This window comes from Armigeres subalbatus, chromosome 2, assembly GCF_024139115.2.
Source record: "Armigeres subalbatus isolate Guangzhou_Male chromosome 2, GZ_Asu_2, whole genome shotgun sequence".
NCBI classification, from domain to species: domain Eukaryota; kingdom Metazoa; phylum Arthropoda; class Insecta; order Diptera; family Culicidae; genus Armigeres; species Armigeres subalbatus.
Window position 1 is genome coordinate 135395935 of NC_085140.1, and position 18613 is coordinate 135414547.

General features: G+C 37.4%; 1 protein-coding gene across 1 annotated transcript in view; it reads right to left on the minus strand.

Annotated features, from left to right (window-relative positions):
* Positions 1-245: 245 nt before the first annotated feature.
* LOC134210896 (gamma-1-syntrophin-like) overlaps positions 246-18613 on the minus strand; it is a 182043-nt gene continuing 163675 nt past the window's right edge. Inside the window, exons 7-10 of the mRNA XM_062687322.1 lie at positions 3011-3195; positions 2516-2899; positions 1435-1638; positions 246-1123 (exon numbers count right to left, since the gene is read on the minus strand). Coding sequence (XP_062543306.1) covers positions 1013-1123; positions 1435-1638; positions 2516-2899; positions 3011-3195 — 884 coding nt within the window. The 3' untranslated portion in view covers positions 246-1012. The remainder of the gene's footprint in view (positions 1124-1434; positions 1639-2515; positions 2900-3010; positions 3196-18613) is intronic.

Sequence of the window (18613 nt, forward strand, 5' to 3'; positions counted from 1 at the left end):
TTGGTTCTGTAGATAATATGGCAACCCCAAACAAAAAAGAAACAAAAATAAGCAAACTGAATATCTGACTTCTTGCGGAACATTACTAATCAACGCTCTTATTGTATTCCAATCAATCAGTTCAATTCCAAAACGGGGATCATGAAGAACGAATACTATATTCTTTCGGTATGCTTTTCAATTGAAATTCGCTGTTTGACTACTCATGTATTCGGATTCGATTTAATACTTGCACATTACTCTTTATTATCGAAAAGCTTAGTACCGCTCACTTATCCGAATTATTTTTCTCTTATCGCCCTAAAGGCTAGCACATATTCTCGCTCAATCATCCTCACACAACCTCGTGTACCTTTTTTTTCTCAAAATTATTTGGTTTTTTAATTACACTGCCCTTGTTATCAAGTTCGTTGAATGCATTTACTATTAATGTGGCTTCACATCGTAATGAACATGTTCGCCTTCGATAGGAATAGCAATTACATTTTTTATGCTTGTCTTCCACACCGGGCTAGAATTGACTTCAGCCCTTCTCAGTTAGCACCTTCAATGGAGAACATAAGAGAGTATATCATCACCATCAGTTGGCTCCAATTCGTTTCTCTTCTCATGTTTTTAATTTGATTTAGAGACTAAATAAGACTATATCTACGAAATACCTCAAACTAAAGCAAATACTTTTTGTGAAAATCAGTCAATTTTAGTTGTAGTCGCTTAATTAAGTTTCAATTCTGGAAAACACGACTGAATATCATGCTTTTGCGTAGCTTTGTGACTGGGTAACCTGTACTAACACACCTACCGCTTGTTTCGCAATCCTAATTAAACTAGGCTGCGCCATTGTAGGGCGAATTTTGATTGTTTGTTTCTGCTTAGGTTCTCCCCTTCAATAATTGCGTTTAATCTACGGAATTGCTTACGGTTCTACAATTGTAATCTGAAGCACGCTGCCAGTGTCATCGTCGTCATCACATTCTCCGGCATCTCGATCTGTGGCAGCTTCAGCGCAAATTCAAGCCTGCTGAATCGAACTCAAAAAGGCTGGGTCAACCGAAGCAACTTTAGCCGTTAAAAACGCATGCATACAAAAGAGCAAACTTTGTAGAACTTGACATTCGAGCTCCTAAAATCGGGGAAAAAGTAAAAGGAAAAATATAATTGAAGAAGTTTTCGAAAAAAGAGAAGAGGAAGAGATAGAGAAGATATGGAAAATTGTTGATCAAGTTAGTAGAAATTGGATAGTTTACTCAAGCCGAGGATATACGAACAGTAAGCAAGAAATGCATTGGAAAAAAGAACTTTCAATTCGACTTGTTACCAGCACTGATATGAGACAATGTTAGAAACACATCTCCTACATTCCAATCAAAACTCCAATCATTCAAGCTGATAAAGAGAAAAACATATTTTTTTTCGAATACTACGCCTACGTACCTTAGTTTCGATGGATCGCGTTTCATGGTCTTGGAAGTGCAGCTTTAGTTTAGATTTTCCATCGTCACTTGAACCCCTCAGCTGGGAGAATTTGTACTGCCAAATAATGTTGGCATCGGCGCCTTCCGTTAGAGAAAAGCCGGCTTGCCAGTCCAGGGTTAGACCGCCAGTCTTTCCATGATGAGATACAGCGAATGTTTTACGCTGCAATAATTATATTGATAAATGATATTTAAGTTAAATGAATAACCATGTTGTTACATGAGAAATTAAAGGCATGGATGAACCCATGTTTGGTGTATACCACGTGGTTAAGCTGTCAAAAGGAATCAAAACCAAATGCAATTTAAATGCTGGAGCTGTAGTGTACAAGGATCTTCCGCATGCGTTACGCAGTGAACGAAAAAAGTCAGTTTAAAAGACTATTGTACAAACTTCCTCATTCCTTCATCGACCGACTATTCCATCGTCGATTAGACGGACAGTATTTTAACTGGTATACATTTGCATGTATGGGTTATTGATGTACACTGCCAGTATCCGTAAATCGAGCACATCCATATACAGATGTGCTCGACTTGCGGTTAGCGGCAGTACAGACCCCATTCGATTTCGGCATCATTTGCTTAGGAAGATTCGAGTTTGGCAACCAATCATTTGATTTTGGCAAGACAAATTTATCTTTTATTTTTGTAATTGCTTTAAATCGCGTAAGTCTCATAATCCGCGCAAAAACTGGTAAAATCGCGTAAAAATATTTAAAGGAAAACGCTAAAATTTTAAAATCCACGTTAAAAAAACTGGTTAAACCCCAAAACTGACGTAAAAAGAATCGAAAAAAAACGCGTAATTAATTTCTAGAAAAAATATTTTTAAGAAAAAAAATCATCACAGTGTGTCTAGTGTCACAATAAGTGAAAATGTGTTAAGTATCATGAGAAAACAAAAAAACATTTCGATTTTGGCAACATAAATGTTCCGATCGTGTTGCCAAAACCGAATGTGGTCTGTATATTAAGCTAATAAGAATTCACGTGAATATTATTGTATATAATATGATAAAAATTAATGGAACACTTACCCCTAATTTAATTACACTAGTAACGATGGCAGCATTCCAGCTATTCTCGATTCGCAGAAGTTCTTGCCGCGTTTCCACACTAAGGTACCGTGGTTCGTGACCCGAGCTCTGCAGCAGGAAGCAATGCTGCCGGGAGTCGACCGTCTCGGACTCCTTCACCACCCGAAACATAGTTTGGTACACTTTGTAGGCTACGGTTGCTTTCTGTAAGCCGGCCACATTCAGTGGGGGTGCATCGAATAGCATCACCTCTGTGCCCTTCAGGACCAGGAAGCGGGGTTTGTAGCTCTGCCAGGAGATGTGGTTACTGATGACACCCTCGTTCACCCAACCCATGTACTCGATCCGTTCACCGACGGGAAAGTTGCGGTTGTACAGCTTCATCTGTTATGGATAGAAAGGACGATAGATATAGATTGCATTGATGTAAATCACGATTTGAAAAAAAAGGAAATTCATTTCAAAGGTGGTTTTCACACCGCCCGCTTCGCATACCTGTAAACTGGTCAACCCCACAATGTTGTCGGTGATGTATTTGAGCCATTGACTGAGGATTGCCAGCTCGTCACAGTGAATTATTCCCGTTGTGGTTCCATTGAGGCCACGTACTTCGAATGCATTCGGTCGAAGCTTATCCGTGCCGTAGATGTATCGTGTCACGTAGGCCATCATGAGGGGAACTGGTGGGAGAAAATTGAATACAACGATCAAAAGGTGGAATTTTCAATTATTTTGCGATTGACTAAATTTCTGAGGTACAGGGCGACGTATGTAGATGAGAGAATTCAATACTTTTACAAATAGTTGTTGTTGGATTTTTTTGTTTAACACTGATAGTCTATCCATATCAATGGTTTTGTGCAATACAGGAACATCTCGAAATCAGAGAATGTTCATAAAAGATGTATTTTTTTGGGTATTCAGTTGGAGCTACCTGAATCTGTCCCTACGTCCCCCCTATTCACAGCAAATAGTCTTGACAATTCAACGACGTGTAAAATTGCAGCCAATCCCAAAACGTATTAACATTCGATGTTCAATTAAAATTGACTAGCAAGAGCACTTATTTGCATGCTCCAAATATTACATGAAAATACATTTAAATCAGTGGCGTACCCAGAAAACTGGGCTGGGGGGTTTTCTTCTTTTTATAAAGGTTTTCTGGCGGGACTCTGAATAGAATGGAAACCTCTGCACCAGGCCTTTGATGATACCGTAGCAGAATTCCATTCGAAGCAGTTTGCCAGCCGTACACGGAACATGTCGTCCAAGAAGACGGTGTTGCAACTGAATCAGAGAAAATTACGTTCTTAAATAGTCAGAGAGGTCTCATGCTAACTAACATCGTAATAGTTTAAAGGCCTTTTTGTCATTTTCTTGTAAGAGTCAAATTATCTAGCCAGTTTTTATGGTATTTAGACGTCTATTGTCATTGTACGCGCTCAAAATTGACCGAAGCAGTTTATTCGAGTCACATGGAACATGTTGCCTGATGCTTCATCGTAGAAACTGAGCCGGAAGTTTTGCCAGATCTACGGAAATTTCCGTAGATTTACGAAATTGAGTGCTTTCTACGGATCTACGGATCCGTAGATGAAAACCACGGAAATTTGAAAATTTTCTGCGGAAATCCACGATTTTTTTTTAAAGGCACACTTTTAATTCCAATCGGTAAATATTTCTGTAAGTTGAATCACCAGTGTATCGTGTGTATGATACATGAAACTTATTGCAAATAACCTGTTTATTTTATTTTATCAATTTAACCAATTTATTCAATGAAGTCGAACATTCTATTCAAATTCTTGAAGAACACTTTTGTGTTATAATCCTGGAACTAGGTTTAAACAGCCGTGTGTTGAATCTATATGGAATTTAGGAATCACCTCCAACCATTTGGAAGTCAGCAAAGGAAGGTTCCACTGATTGAAATCGAAAGAGGGAGGCCGGCTACCCAACATTTGGTCCTTCGAATCGCATAGTATACCAATAATCCGGCTCGAAGGACCATTATGTTGGGTTACGTTCAACATAAAAAGAGATAAATAGAGGGCGCTGCTATAAACGTGAATGATTTTAAGACTCAAGGAAACCCAGCCGTGAGGATTCTAGATTGCACAATTCATAGCATATTGTCCGACAGCACACATATTTTTAACACGTAACTAGATACATCATTGCTACATGTTGTATTACATTTATTTACAGAATCATGAACATGTAACATTGAACACATTAAATTCGTCTTCAACTTAATTCCATGATAATTTAAAGCTTGCATTTACACTGGCGGAATTGAATTGGGGCACGATGAGACACGCGACCCAGCAAATTGAATATTTTCCCTCAAACTCGTATATTTACGTCAAAATAGTTCTAATGATTGTTTGCCAATTTGTATAAATCCCGGGGAAACTACCGAAAGAATTCTTGGAGGAATTTTTGAAGGAAGTTATTTCTGGAGAAATCTAGGCAAATCTTCAGAAATTTCATTCGACATTCCATCGCAAATTTGATTGAAAATCTCGTTAGGAAATCATTTGGAAGTTCATTTTAGAAACTTCTTCGGATATTCCTCAAGCAATTCTCTCAGAAATTCATTTAGAAATACTTTCCGGTTTCTCTGGTTCTCGGAAAACCCAGAAGTTCCAAATGATTTTCAGAAAAATCCGCCTGTAATTCTATTGGACATTCTTTCAGGGATACCTTCAAAAAATCGTTCGGAAAAATCCTCGTAAATTTCTTCGGAAACTCGTATGGGAAACTCTCTGAAAAATCTAAGAAATCCTTTGGAATTCTCATCAGAAATTAATTCAGTAAATTTATAGAAAGTTCTCTAAGAAATTCTTCCCGCAATTCCTGTAGGAGTTCTTCCGGAAATTCATTGAAGACTGAGAACTTTAAATAAAGTTCTGAAAAAACTCCCGAAAGAATCCCTAAAGAAATTTCCGAATGTCTATAAATATATCTGAAAAATGTTCTAAAAGAATTTCGCGAGAAATATCCAAAAGAATTCCTAATGGAGTTTCTGGAGAGAGTTTTAGCAAAATTACAGGAGAATGTTCTAAAAGAACACCTAACGGAAGTTTTGAAGTAATTTCTGAGGGAATTTGCGACGAAATTTCATGAATTTCAGCTTAGAGAATTCCTTAAGAAATTGTTGTAGGAATTTCCGAATATATTTCCAAAGTAATTCTAGGTAGAATTCTTCTCTTAGAATATTAGTGAACTTTCTAATTCTTTCTTCCTTTTGTAATTTGTTCGGATATTCCTAAAATTTCCTGGTGGAATTTAAAAAAAAAACTACTGGAGAATTTACGAAGCAATGGTATTTTCAGAGTAGCGATTTCCCTAGAAATTAATGAAACTATTCCTAATCCATTCCTGCTCGAATTTCTGGAGTAATTTTTATAGGAATTTCCTTAACCTTCCGGGACTCGCATGGTTCTGGATCGCTCACGCAGTCCCGGCCTTGTTGTGAACGACAAGCGAGCTTTTTTCAAAGGATTTGTACTTTTTACAACGGTGCCAGTTCCGGAAGGTTAAGAATCCGTAGAAGAAATTCTGGACGAATTTCCGGAAGAATTCCTCACGGAACTTACTAAGATTTTCCTAAAAAAATCCGAAGGAATTTGTGAGAAGTTAGTGAAATTTGAGAAAAAAAAATCCTTTGGGAGTTTCCGAAGGAATTTCTGAATTCATTTGCGGAGGCTTTTTTTTAAGAAATGCTGTTGGAATTTTAAAATGAATCAGAATATTAGGGAGCTTTTTAATTCTTTTTTTTTTCTTTTTCAAGAAGTTAGGCCGTTACAAATATTTAATTGACTTTTTGTCCTACTGGTCTCCGAAAGGTCAAGGGGGGGGGGGATAAAAAAAATTAAATATTAAAACAAAAAAAATCAAAAAACTCCTCGGATTTGTTAAAGAATGTTTTGAAAATCCTTAAAATTGTCCGAATTTTATTTTGTTGCCCCCTCAACATATTATTTTTTGGCAAAAAAATCCGAGGGGGGGAGACAAAATGGATTTTTAATATTTGTATCGGCCTTAGTGGAATTAGAAAAAAAAATCCATTAGGCGTTTCCGAAGGAGTTTCTTAATTAATTTGCGGAGATTTGTTTCGCAAACATAGCTAAAGCAAGGCCATGCTGAGGGTGGCTGGGTTCAATTCTCGGTGCCTGTCTAGGCAATTTTCGGATTGGGAATTATCTCGACTTCCCTGGGCATAAAAGTATCATCGTGTTAGCCTCATGATATACGAATGCAAAAATGGAAATCTGAGCATATTTAGAATTTTTAAATAAATAAACTTTGCGAAAATGGTGCCGTCATGCGGAGCTTCTTTTGACTCCGGATTTTTATTTTCAAAAAAAGTTAAACGAAAAAAAATACCAAATTTAAAACAGAAAGTTGCCATCCAACTATTAACAATAATGGTGATAGTGGCTAAGTGTAGTACCGTCAACTGGGGGGAAGATGATCATTGAGGTGAAGATGATCATTTGATGTGTCAGTCAAAAGTGACAATTTTTTTTATGAAACGGTAGTCAACAATATTCTCCGTTCAAGTAATGTTACCACTAGTAAATTCAACATTCATACAGATAACCTAGTGTATTTTGACTACTAGGTCATAATGGTTTTAGTAGAGCTGTCTTGATCAACAAATGATGATCTTCCCAAGGGCCTCATACGCCTGTCACTGGCGAACAAAGCTCGTGTACTCTGCATCGAAGCTTAGAACCGGTGTTAGGGCGCAATCGTTAATACGAACATTTTTATATTCGGTTAGTTACTGTAAATAAATTCTTTTTCGAATCCCTATAATCAAGCAGGTATCTCAAGCATACCACATCGTTATAATGCTGCATGGTTAAGTGTTTAATTTTGTTAAAATATCGAAAACAAAAGTGTGCATAAAAATTGCCTCGCCATAACAAAAAGGTGGTAGGGAATTAACACTGTTGTTTACAATTTAGAACCAAATCCAGATGTCGCACATGTTGGGGTAGGGATTCAGTGCTCCGTCTTCTCCCCCTGCATCTTCCCCCCAGTTGACGATAGGGTAGAAAACGGCTTTGGCAGGGTGCGACATTTGTTGGCACCCTCAACAATATTTGCGTTTTCCAGCAAACATACACTATTTATGAACATAAATTTGATTCAATCACACAATTTCAAGTCTAGGCTTTCATTTTAATAAGTTGTTTGTGTAAAAGTAGCAAGATTTGACGAATTAATCACCGAAACAAATTTGCACCTACGAAATCCTTGCCATTATTGCAGCAGAAAGTGCCATTGCAGAAAGCAGCAGACGAAAAGCAAACTGTTACTTACTTTTTTGGATCGCCTGTTTCTTCTCTTTATCGTGTATGATACGACAAATTAGGTACGTAAACTACTTTTTACACTTTATTACCACTTGATTATCACCACAAATAGCAAATTTATCCAATATTTGCTCTATGTTTCACTAAATAAAATTGGGACTGTTCGTTTTCTTTGGCAGCAACGCACTTCGGAATAGAGTGAGAGAATGTGTTTGTGAGCATATCAAACACACGCTAAAAAAAATACCACGCACAATTCCATGTGCTTTAATTTAGCAAAACTACGAACAAAATATCCGGCGTTGGCATTTATTTTAAATAAGTGTTTAAATGCTTCTATTCAGATTTTTACTCAGACCATAAATTATATCAAAAGTGATAGCCACACCGTAGTATTTTAAGCCTTATGTGGCTGACAGAACCGTTTTCCTTTTGCAACTTTAATACTTTCCAAGCTCATCAAAAAAATCATAACCATTCCCGTTCCTACTTAGCGCATTTCAACCATAAATAATTGCCTACTTTTAGGGTATTATCAATTATTCAACTGTGAAACGTAGTGTACGAATGATGTGGCTCCAGCTTAATCTTATGTGTATAGATTTGGTTTTACATAGTTTACGGCGTTGTACACAACCCCCATGATTATTTTGATGAAACAAACATATCAAGTAACGACCTTCAAATCTACCGTAAATAAACCGTAAAGAGCAAGTTGTATATTTGAAACTGGTTGATAGACTTTTGCTTACGCGTGAAGACTCTAAGGCATTACAAAAGACAAAAGATGTAAATCTTGGCAGCGGACGAAAAGTATGAAAGTTCCCTTCTCCGAAATGGCCAACATTATTCAAATAGGTTAAAAATGGTAAAATTTATGAAATTGTCAATATCTGGGTACACGGGTACCCTATCTGCCATTCACAAGGGGTAACCAACTCTAAACTTTCGACAGTATCCAGAAATACTAACAAATTCTAGCGAAAAACTACGTCGTATCTATGGCAAACTAATCGAAGAGCCCTGGTTGGGAAAGCTTGAAACACAACGCCACACAGTCATCACAGTCCACCCCGTTTTAGGCAACACATAATTTCTGTCTCCTTCACATTCTAAAAAAATCACTTAACAACTATTTCTATTACTAACACTTTTTGAACAATCTCTGGGGCTCCTGTTTTGGTTTGATAATATAAGGGATATAAAATACAGTTTGAAAGTTGTCTAGAATATGTAGACAGTAGAAATCAGATGTTTACAAAACGGGGGAGCACTGTGTTTCAACAACTAACTGCCAACGCCATAACAACCGAGCTAGCCAGTTTTGATAATTAATAAAATTTCTTCCAAAATTGAGTGAAGCGAGATGAGCGTGCGGCCGATTATTATGAATGAATTTTACTACTAGAGGATATAAACAACCAGCATATGGCACCAATACATTACTAGTTTTCTACTTCCATGTCTAGTTGCTGAAGGGAGCAAAATCATTGCTGATAATAGAAATTGATATGCCAATAGAAGAAACGTTGACCTGTTACTTTATATTAAATTTACTAAGTTTGTGGTAAAAGATATTATATTAAGTGAACACCAATCATCAAAGGAAGAGCATACGAATGTATACCAGTTGAACTATACCTGTGTTTTAGTGTAATTATTCATTATTTTTATCATTCAATTTGGCGAATGTCTTAGACTGCCAAGAATAGGTAGGGTATCTGTTCCCATATTAATAACAGCCCGTATATTAATCCCACCCGTCGATAAACCAAATAAAAAATCAATTTGATTACAATTCCTCACATCGTATGTACACAAAAATGAATAGATCACCTTCTCTATTGTTTGGAATATTATTTAAAATTCCGTTTGAGTAATGTTTCAGTTCATAAGACTCAAATTATTAAAAACAAAATTATAAAATACATTTATTTTCATTTTCCTACCTCTGAGCTGTTGGTTTGATGCACTGCTCGATTGCTACTAGCAGATTCATCTCATTTCACGCTGTTGATTTCCACTCAATTCCAAGCTAAAACAAATGTATCCTTTCAAAATTCACTTCACAACACATAGAGCACATCACATTTTCACTATAAATATAATCACATTCGAAAAACCAACGCAATTTCCTATAGTTTGATATAGGTTTATTTCGAACAACGTCTAAATTATCCTTGTTCGTATTCCAAACTATTTACATGGCTTGCAGCATCTGCAAGGGCTGCCGACCTAGATTTTTATTTCAAAAATGCTTGCATGAACTTTCATTGTGAAATTCAACTTTTATGTTTGTAAATCAAGGTATATCGAAGAGATAAGCTATGACAAACATAAAATTTAACTGATAAATTGTAAAACTACAACAAAAACTGAAATTTTGTAATTATATTTCAACTCAAATACAAAACATTGAAGAATTCGGCATCACTGAAATCATATTGTTACGTATACACACAAGTGATAGTGTGCGTATTTCTCGCTTAACTTTTCAAAAGGACCTAAGTAACATTTTTTTCATGAATTAATTTGAATAGCGCAATCAACAGAACAACATGAAAGATTTTGATTGCAGTACTCAAATTAAGGCGCGGTCGGGTTCCAAGACGTGGGTAGGACAAAATTTGCTCCAACGAACATTTAAGAAAACGCCAATTTTGAAACGAAGCATTAATAGAGTACGTTTCACACAAAGCTCTGAATCCTGATCGAATTTACGAAGAGTTTCTCCAGAGAATTTAAAAGCGTTTCCCGAAGAAATTCCGAAAAGTTTCCCAAATAAATTCTAAAGAGTTCCTCAAAAAAATTCTGAACGCTTTTCAGAGAAGCTTCCAAGGAAATTACAAATAGTTTCTTGAGAAAATCTCTACGAGTTTCCCGAGGACATTTCGTAGAGTTTTTTAAAGGAGAAAATCAAAATTTCCTTTGGAAATTCGGAATCGTTTCTCGAGGAAATTCCGACAAGTTTTTCAAAGAAAACTGAACAGTTAGCTGATCCGGAGAGTTTCCTGAAGACTTTTCAAACAGTTTTCAAAGTGTATCAAGTCAATTACATGGATTTTCCCGAGGAAATTCAAAAGTATTTCCCGAGGAAAGAAATGGTTTCGCAAAGCAATTCCGTAGATTTTCCCGTAAAAATTTCGAAGTGTTTCCCAAGTAAATTCTTAATTTTATAATAAATTCTAAGAGCTTCCCGAATAATGTTCGGATGGTTTTCCAAGGAACAAATTTCTCACGGTTCAAACGACTGTTGTCTTCCTTTTAGAAGATAAGGAAGACAACAGTCGTTTAAACCGTGTAACATTTTCCCCTTAGAAGCTCGCAAATAATTATTCACCAAATTTCTACTTGGAATTGGAAGTTGGAAGAGAAAAATTTCGAAAAGTTTTTCAAAAAAATTCGAAAGGTTTCCCGATAAAGTTTTTATAGAACATTCCGACGAGTCGAGCACATTCCATAGAGTTCTTTGAGCGAATTTTGAGTTTCCCGAAAACAGTTTGAAGAAACTCACAAAGTAATTCCGATGTATTTCTCGAGGAAATTTTGAAGAGTTTCCCGATTATTTTTACCGAAGGGACTCTTCCCTGGGAATCCGGAAGCGTTTCCAAAGGAAATTTTGTAAAGTTTCTGTAGAGAATTCGGAAGCGATTCCCGAATTCCAAAAAGTTTCCTAAAGAAATTTCGAAGTAAATTCCGGACAATTTTTCCACGAAATTTCAAAGAACTTCCTGAGGAAATTCGAAGAGAAATTTTTCAAAAATCCATGGAAATTCTGAACAAATTTTCGTGAGAATTCTGAATTTGTTTTGTAGGAATTTTCACAATATATTGCTGGAAACTCAAAAAAAAAACAACGAGCCAGGAGTTTTGAAAAAAGGCGCTAACATGTTCTTCATGACAGATGATTGACAAGATATACATAAACTAACGTTTAATTGTCCATAATCTAAAATTTTCTCAGGTAAGATCAAGCTTGAGCTTGAGCTTGAGCTTGATTGACTGCTCGTAGTTGCTACTCCATCATGACCAGATCAGCTGTTCTTGCACAGGGAACCAACAGATGTTTGCTTGGGACTAGCACAATGTACAAGTACTGGTGATCTCATTTGTTAGGTCATACTGGCGCCTGCCACGTCAGAATGCAAGTCAATATAGGGAAGTGGAGGAAATGATGATGCAATCACTCGCCCACTGCAAGCCGAATATACCTCTGCACTTGCCACGAGTTCATGCGGAATTTGTTGGAATTTCTAGGTTAGGTTGGAGAGGCAGAGGTCCGTCTTGGTTAACGAGCTGCCAATGTGATAGATAGGAGAAGGTAACTGATGAAATTTCTAATTGGATGTAGGGGAACGGTTTACCACTTCATCTCATAGCTCCTATTTCCATCCCATCAAAAACAAAGCAATGGAAAGGAATTTGGTTTGTTTATTATTTTTGTGATTTTTTTCAGCAGTGAGCACGCATGTTGACAAAAAGTAGTGACGAATTTGGTGCCGTATTTCTTTGTTTAGCGATGAGATGGATATATGTACAGTGAGATGGAGATCGGAACAGTTCCCCTAGGAAACGAGCTCTATAGTTCATTTCCAATTCTAGCAGATTACTGATAGAATACTCAAGTTGAAGGTATAAGAATAGTATTACCATTTCCATACCATTTCCAGTTCTAGCGATTGCTAGAACATGAGAAATAAAGAGAAAGATACAAAGTAGGAGAATGGAACGGACCTGGGATTGAACCCACGACCTCCTGCGTATGAGGCAGAAGCAGTAGCCATATGACTACCAAGCCCGCTTTCTAAAATTTTCTCAGGTAAGATCAAGAGAATAAACTATTTCGAATTGCTTTGAAATGAGTGATGTCACTGACAATGAAGACAAACCATACGTTTGAAAGCAAGTGCTAGTGCCAGCAGATAAAAAATTATCCTAAAAATGGGAAGCAGCTATTAAGGTGACTCGGGGAGGCAGTACACACCGTGTTATTTTTCCTATTTTTTGTCTCTTTCTAGCTTTTTCACCTCGTAACTTTGGAGCGGCATATTTCGGTTTTCAGTTGTTTGATGTAACTGTAAATGTATCAGCATGTAGATTGGAAGTAAGCACGCGTCGGTGATACATTTTCAAAATCATATTTGTTGTAGAAAATAATCATGGGTAGGACAATGCTCAGGTTGTCCTACCCATGATTTTTCGTGCGTAGGACATGTCCTACCTGTCCCACCCACTCCCGGCGCCACTGGGTACAGGCATAGGATTAACTGTTTTTGAATGTTATTGAAATAGGTGCATGGCAGTGATGATGTTTTTTAGCTAAATACTTCTATAATGTGATAACAATTTCATTTTTGAAGTTACCAAATTGTTTTCTATTAAAAATGACGTGAGCCGAGCATAATTATTCTCATGTTTCTTGATTATTGGGTGAGAAATAAATGCATTTCATATGCGCATTGCCTTATTGTTATTGATATAAGAACAGATACCCTATTTTCCCCTAATTTATTTTATAATTCCTGTTTCAAAATGTACAAAGTAGCCCCCAATTTGTAAAAAGAAGCCCCGCACGACGGTAGTCTCAGTGTTGGAAACACTGTCTTTGTCGGAAATATTTATAGCAACTGTCATTTTAGCGAGGTAGACAACTGTATAGGGCACTGTGCGTAAGCCCACCCATCGCGACAAGATCACTTTTTTTTTGAAGAAAAAAATTTCTTCTAAAAATTTTGTTACAACCTATTTTTATCTATGTAGGATACAAACAGTGGTCTATGATGGAAACTTGAACATAGTGTTTGCAGTAGTTAGGTCTTTTGTCGGAGTAGTTTGTCTTAAATTTGTAGTTTCACCATTAATAACGTTTGAATAATATATCGCGTTTAGTTTCATAGGGGCGTAACTGTTATAGATCGTGTGTCCTATCTACAAAAAGAGCGATAAGCTGGATCGCAGCATCTACCGCGCAATCACATTGCTGAACGCCGCACAGAAGAGTAACTAGAACAAATTCGTGGCCAAAACCCAAAAAATTTTTTTCAACATTTCTACATTGTTATATTTTTTCAAGATACTCAAGAACATTCTGCATACTGTGGCTATTTCAGAAATGTTCCAGATAAGTGTGGAAAAAATACAATTGGAACTTAAAAATGAGGTTTTGAATTGAACTTTTCATGCTTTATTTGGCAAGTATCAAGCAAATTTGATTTTTACATGTCAAAAATTGTATTTTCAAGCTATGATTTGCACACAATGAGTGAATTATAGTTGTATGCCTCTATTCTGCCTTTCACTAAAATCAAATAATAAATTTCATGTTTTAATTGAAGGCCATTTAAGAACTACTGTCTTTTGTCTATTTTTCTAGTTTTTCTTTCGAAGAAAAGTCAATCTATACGGCAAGATCCAGCAAAAATGATTATGTAGGGTGTAACTTCCAGCTATGAATAAGCATATGAAAACTCGTCCGCAAACGTCCGCAAATTAAAATGAGAAATTTGAATCAAATGCGTATTTTATCATTTTCAATCTAATTTTTAACATCTTTTCTATATGAACTAGCACATATAATGACGCTAGTGAAAAAAGATAAATTATGGTGTAAAGATATTTGCATATATGTTGTCATGACTAGCAACAATAAATCAAGACAAAATTTTCAAAACGACTTATCTGCTTTTGTAAACAAAGATTCATACGTCGATTTGACGAATATGATAGCACCCCCACGCAAACTAACACCACCAACAGGTACCAGGAACCTTCAGTTACCTATTGATGGTGTTGGTTTGCGTGGGAGTGCTATCAGATTCGTCTAATCGACGTTTGAACTTTTGTTTACAAAAGCAGATAAGCCGTTTTGAAAATTTTGTCTTGAAATCTTTCATAAAGCACGTAATATTTTCTCGGAAATCTCATATTTAAACCACTTCCCATAAATTCTGCATTAAATACAGAGAAATCAGAAACAGTCCAAATTTTGGTTGAACTCATTCTTGTCACTCATGATTTGAATACGCATTCAATCATATCCTTTACATCTTTTAGAACATCAACCGACATGGTAAAATTGTTTTGGGATATTTGGGAGTTAAGAATTTGGGATATACAACTACGACATTAACTTTTCAGTTACTCAAAATTTCGGTATGTATTCAACCCAATCTTTTACATCTTGGTAGATCAGCAGATATAATAGGATAGATTTGGGATATCCTGGGTCATCCAGAAAGAGTTCGGTTTACAACCACGACACTAGTTCTATGTCGTCACTTAAAGTATATAGCATGTTCTTGTAGATCAACGGACATTGTGTGATAGATTCGGGATATTATGGTTCATACAAGCCTCAAGGATAGTTTGAATGACCCTGTATATTCCAAAACTATCTTACGATAACTGTCGAGCTCCTAGGACATATAATGGATATAATCGAATACATATCGGAACTTTCAGTTACAAAAAAGCGTTTTTAGCAGCTATAGACCTCATGTCCCGAACTTAGAAATAGTTTGGATGACCCAGAACACATCTCAGAGATATCGTACGGTGTTTGCTTGCCTTCCAAGACAAACACGTTTGATTGCATTTAGAAACTTTTAAAAACGAGAAAAGCCTTTTGGCAGCTTCTTAAGTTGTAAAATTAGGGGAAGTTTCGATGGTTTAGGACGTCCAAGGAAAAAAGAGTAGTTAATGGATTGTCACGGTAACTTTTAATTACGGGTTTCTTGCTACTCAGTGAAATTTACGCATTTAAAAACCAATACGTTCACATAGTGGAAGCACTTGATTTTATTAGAAAAAAAAAATAAACTTTACACTGCAAGGTGGATAGATTGCAGACAAATTGCATTTCACTTATAATTTACAATTATTATTTCATCCTAGGCCACAATAGGCCTAAATAACAGCAAGAAATAGTTTTGGCCACGATTTGACTTTTTTACTCCTATGTGCGCCGCCTACAAAGTACTCTCCCAAATTTTATGCCGTCGACTAACATCAATTGCAAGGGAGTTCGTGGGGCAGTACCAGGCGGGTTTTATGGGTGAACGCTTTACCACTGATCAGGTGTTCACCGTACGTCAGGTATTGCAGAAATGTCGCGAATAGAGCGTGTCCACACATCGTCTATTTATCGACTTCAAAGCCGCATATGATACAATCGATTGGGACCAGCTATGGCAGCTAAATGGATTTCTGGATAAATTGATAGGGTTGATCAAGGCGACGATGGATCGGGTGATGTGCGTAGTTCGAGCTTCAGGGGCATTCTTGAGTCCCTTCAAAACGCGCAGAGGGTTACGGCAAGGTGATGATCTTTCGTGTCTGCTATTCAACATCGCTTTGGAAGGAGTAATACGAAGGGCACGGATTGACACGAGTGGTACGATTTTTACGAAGTCCGTCCACTTATTTGGTTTCGCCGACGACATTGATATTATGGCACGTAACTTAGAGAGGATGGACTGAAAAGCGAAGCTGGACGGATTGGACCGGTTCTGATGATGCATTTCAACTTGTTTTACACAGCTGTGCGAAAAAAATATAGTCCCCAACATAAAATGAGCGAGAACAAATCGTTTTATCATTTTTTGTTTTCATGGCTTGTTATGTTTCGAATAGGTTTTTAGCTCTCTTTTATCGTTGTTCGTTATCTTTTGAGAGCGATTTCTGCAAATCTTGGTGGGGACGAAATCGGGGTGGTTGAAGAATTCGTGTACTTGAGCTTACTGGTGACCGCCGATAACGACACCAGCAGAGAATTTAGGAGACGCATTATGGCAGGAAATCGTACGTATTTTGGACTCCGCAAAATGCTCCGATCGAATAGATTACCGCCGTACAAAACTGACTATCTACAAAACGCTTATTAGTCCGGTAGTCCTCTACGGGCACGAGACCTGGACGATGCTCGTGGAGGACAAACGCGCACTGGGAGTTTTCGAAAGGAAAGTGCTGCGTAAAATCTATGATGAGCTGCAGATGGCAGACGGTACTTAGAGGAGGCGAATGAACCACGAGTTGCATCAGCTGTTGGCAGAACCGTCCATCGTTCACAACCCCGAAAATCGGAAAACTGCGGTGGGCTGGGCACGTAGCCAGAATGTCGGACAGTCTTCCGATGAAAATGGTTATCAACAACGATCTGACGGGAACACAAAGGCAAGGTGCGCAGCAAGCAAGGTGGATCGATCAGGTGGAGGACGATTTACGGACCCTCCGTAGCCTGTGTGGTTGGCGACGTGCAGCCATGGGCCGAACTGACTGGAGAAGGCTTTTATGTATTCCAAAGGCCACTCCGGCCTTAGTCTGGTAATAAATAAATAAATATATAGATCGATTTCACTTCGGCGACGAAAGAGAAACAACAAGTCTCTCACTTATCATCTCTGTATACATATACGATATGTAGCATACCGCGAGAGACTTTTTATTGCAAGCTGTCATGATAGAGAACTGATTCGGGAGGCTAGACCCCATGATAAATTTCTTTTAGAAAGCTCCAACGACGGGGAGCACTGGCTCTGATGATGCATTTCAACTTGTTCTACACAGTAACCAACACGAAAGGAGCGAAAACAAAGAGAGAATCACCATTTTTCTGTAGGGGCTGCCTACCCGATTCTGGTTTTTCGCACTTGTTCAGAAGTTTGATAAATTTGTTACCTATCATAGCTTGTTATAATTCGGAACAGTTTTTGCTTTTCTTTTATCACTGTTCGATCGATTGAGAGCGATTTCTGCAAACCCTGGTTGTAGCTTTTCAAACAATTGAGTTATCAACAAAATATAAAATCGATTAATAGAAATCGATCAATACGGTTACGCCCCTATGAAACTAAGCGCGAGATATTCATAATTCCCTCCGAACAAAAGAAGCTCTTAAAGCTCATTTTTTTTAGTCCAATACCAATCTTTTAAAACGACCCAGCCGCTTCTGCAGGCAAGGACTCAATCTGACAACAGTCCCACGCAAACCAACACCATCGCCAGGTAGCAGAAGTCTTCTTCTACGTATTGACGGCTTTGGTCCCCGCAGGAGTGCTATCAGACTCGTCAAAACGACGTTCGAATCCCCGCCCACAAAACAGATAAGTCGCTTCGTAAACTTGGTTTATATTAATCATCGTTCACAAGTATCAGTTTTATTATATATTGATGATTAAGTAGAAAACTTGACCCGTAAAGCTGGTAGATCACTTTTACGTAGTGTTTTACGGTGTAAGATCTACCAAACCGAGCCCTAGCTTAATCCATTTTTCAAGCTAGGGCAATAAGTTGTGGTATTTCAAGGATTTATCGTATTTAGTCCTCTCTACCAATTGCAGTTTTTGAATTAAAAAAAAATTAACTTTACCCTGCATATGGTTGAAAGACTCAAATTCCTCTCGTTTGAGGCTAAATTGTATGCAATGGTAATTCGAAGAACACACTGAAATTCTCGTTACTGAACTGCTTCTCTAGATTGGAATGGTCTTGTAGATAGAGCTAAACCCCGGGTTTGTAGCTTTACTGGTGATATTCTAGAAGCAAGACAAGGATGTGGCTAGGGCTCCGATGCATGGCAAATTAACAGTATTACTGTCCTGTTTTCTCTAGGAAAGATTTGATAAGAGGCGCGCCTTCAATGAGATTACTCTCTGTGAAGGGTCTAAATAGCGGGACCGTGTCATGTACTCTTGGGAAAACAAAACAAGAACTGTTTCGAAACCGATACTTCATTGCTTCTCAATATTAATGGAGTAATTCGACATGCACT